The following is a 2,873-nucleotide window of genomic DNA, read 5'->3' as shown; positions in this document are numbered from 1 at the left end:
AAAAAAAAAAAAAAAAAAAGAAGAATGAATCCCAGAGCTGCAGCCAACCCGAAGGAGAGCAGAACTTAACTCTAGTACTCACACACTGGGATGTGCACTGAAGACCAAACCTGCTACACGGACTTACAGGGGCCAGAAGAAAGCATGCAAATACTTGGGGGGGGGGGGCCTGCACAGGTGCTTAGGAATCAGCTCAGTCAGTGCACAACACTGAGAGGTAATGGCATGGTGTCAGGGGAGAAACAAGCCCACGACTAGTGCTGTGGATCTCAACCCTGGCTGCACCTTGAATCATTTGGAGAGCTTTTAAAAATACTGAGGCCAAGGCCTCATTCACAGAGATTCTGATTTAATAAGGCCGAATGGCCCGACCACCTACCTATATTTTTAAAAAGCTTCTCCGTTAATTCCAAGATACAGGCAGCTGAGAGCGCTGAGAAGAAGATAGGGTCGTCGCTCTCTGAGGACCCCCCGGGATAACATGGTCCGCGCACGTGCAGCCAGGGGAGAAAGGCGCGGGCATACGCACGCCTTGCCGCTGGCCCGCTCTCGTTGGCCCCACTCCTGGCTCGTCCTTTCCTCCCCTCGCCCCAACCGCCTCCCCGCCGAAGGCGGAACCCACAGTCCAGTCACCTGGGTGTTCTCTCCCTCCCGAAAGGCCTGTGCTACCCGCTGCCGCAGGTAAGAGCCCAAGTCCCGGCCCCGTTTGGTCTCGTCCACTGGCCATTCCTCACAGAGCTTAAGAAAACGCCGGTAGCGACCGGCCGCCATTTTGGGCCTCGCTTGTCCCGCCCCTGAGGGAGGAGTCGGCCAGACCTGTGGCGCGTGCGCACTAAGGCTCACATGCTCCTGAGGGAGAGGGGCGGGAGGGAGGAGTGAGCATGCGTGATTCCGCGCGGGTCCTGCAGCTCTCCGGGTAGAGGCGCTGCTGGTCTGTTGTGTGAGCAGAGCAAATTCCCCCCTTGTGCTGGACCCCGCCCCGCAACCAGGGGCAAGTCCGACGTGGAGAACCCCAGAGACAACTTTGCTTCCTTTTTCAATAAATGCACAAGTTCCAGACTAAAAAGTACTTTTCGGAGAACTCTGCTAATTTGCATAAACGAATATATTTGCATGTAAATAACTACAGATTGTTATGTTTGAACTTAATCACATTGCATGCACACTCCCTCCTGCCCCATTCTCTCTCCTCACAGCTCCTGTATCTGTCACTACCACTTGGTACTCTGCCACAATTCCTTCATTACTGCTCCTCAGTTTTTGTCCCCAGTCCCTATTAGTGTCCCTCTGAGTACCCCTTCCCCAACCCAGGCACTTTTTCCTGGGAGGCAAAGATTTCCTAGCTTAAACATCTGGGAAAAACTTGATTCAGCATGGAAAAACTTTGTTTTACCAAACCTTCTCTTATACGTCTCCTGCTGCTGCATCATTATGTGGTATGTCCTGATTTTTCTTTTCAAAAGAAAAAAAAAGATTTTCGTTAAGAAAGCCTTAGTCCTCCCTTTGTATCTTTACTGCCATGAATTTAGCCAGGACTGTCTCATGCATACAAGCTTCCCCCCAAACTTCTCACCCCACCTACTTTATCAAGGGGAGTCCAGGAGACCCCTGCCTTGAGTAGGGGAGTGAATACACAACCAAAACACAAAGTTAAAAGTGACAAGGGCTTAAATTGAAGTGTTAGAGAATGCTAGGGAGTTTGGAGAAAAAAATAGTACTTCTAACTGTTCAGGGTAGCAGGGGTAGAAAGATCAGGGATGGCATCTGAGGAAATGGCATTTGGGCTGGGCCTTGAAGGATGATTGGGGTTTGGGAAGTGAAAGAGCAAAAGCCCCAAGAGCCAAGCCTAGTGCAGGAATGGGAGAGAGAGAAAGAGCTAGGAGTCTAATTTGTGGAAATATCAATGGGTAAGTTTTAACAAGGAAGAGCTTTGAACTGTTCTGAAGGCGTTAAGAGTGAAAATCTATTGAATGAGAACCTCGGGGACCCAGGGTGTGTGATGCCAACTTGAAGTGATTTCAGGGGGTGCCCACCTAAGTTAAGGAGAGTTCAGGGGGAATGAAAAATGCACTCAAGGGCACCCCACCGTGTTCCAGCCTAACAATACCTCCTTGCTCCATCTTCACACCATCAGCTGTATTTATAGCCACATAGTTTTGATGGCTGTCCCACTGCCCAAAGGGCCAGGGTTGGTTGTATCTATTTACTATCAAGCTCCAGGCATCTAGGGCTGTGCTGGGTACCCCGAGAAGCCTTGATTCTGCCTGAGGCCCTACCACAGCTGTGGCTTTGAAGAGCACCTGGCTGTCCTTGAAGGCAGGGACTGAGGCTCCTCTTTCTCTGGCAACAGGAAAGTAACATTAGGTGGCAGTGGATGCTTTTCACCCGACTTGAGTCACAAGTGCAATGAGAAGTTGAAAAGAACAACTGGACGCCAGGGGGAACCCAAACCAATGCCTCCTTCTAAGGCTCTCCCTTCCCCAGCGCAGCATCTTTTTCTTGGTCAAGTTGGGATTATCCCTGGTTCAGGCTGCCCTGCCCACCTCTCTTACTCCCCACTGGAGGTGTGTTTTTATCTTGGTGGTTCAGTAGTGAGCCTTTGGAGTCTGATAGACCTGGGTTGAAATGTGGGCTTGTTCATTCATTCATTCATTCATTCATTCATTCATCTAGGACTAATCTATAAAACTTGCAGGCGCCCCATGCAAAATGAAAATGTGAAGCTGCTTGTTAAAAAATTAAGCATTTCAGGGCCGGCCGAGCGGCGCGTTGGTTAAGCACTGGCTTGGGACGCCAGAGGGCCCCGGTTCGGATCCCACATATGAGGGCCAGTGACACTGCCCTCTACAGCTAAGATGCTGAACAACAGCTCA

The 2,873-nt window shown here is 50.5% G+C and overlaps 1 protein-coding gene across 1 annotated transcript in view; it reads right to left on the bottom strand.

Moving 5' to 3' along the window:
• UQCC2 (ubiquinol-cytochrome c reductase complex assembly factor 2) overlaps nucleotides 1-816 on the bottom strand; it is a 19,643-nt gene extending 18,827 nt beyond the window's left edge. Inside the window, exon 1 of the mRNA XM_019660913.1 lies at nucleotides 634-816. Coding sequence (XP_019516458.1) covers nucleotides 634-771 — 138 coding nt within the window. The 5' untranslated portion in view covers nucleotides 772-816. The remainder of the gene's footprint in view (nucleotides 1-633) is intronic.
• Between the last annotated feature and the right edge of the window lie 2,057 nt (nucleotides 817-2,873).

This window comes from Hipposideros armiger, unplaced genomic scaffold, assembly GCF_001890085.2.
Source record: "Hipposideros armiger isolate ML-2016 unplaced genomic scaffold, ASM189008v1 scaffold_331, whole genome shotgun sequence".
Lineage (NCBI taxonomy): Eukaryota > Metazoa > Chordata > Mammalia > Chiroptera > Hipposideridae > Hipposideros > Hipposideros armiger.
The sequence above is the reverse complement of the archived record's forward strand: the minus strand, read 5'-3'. Positions and strand labels throughout refer to the sequence as shown.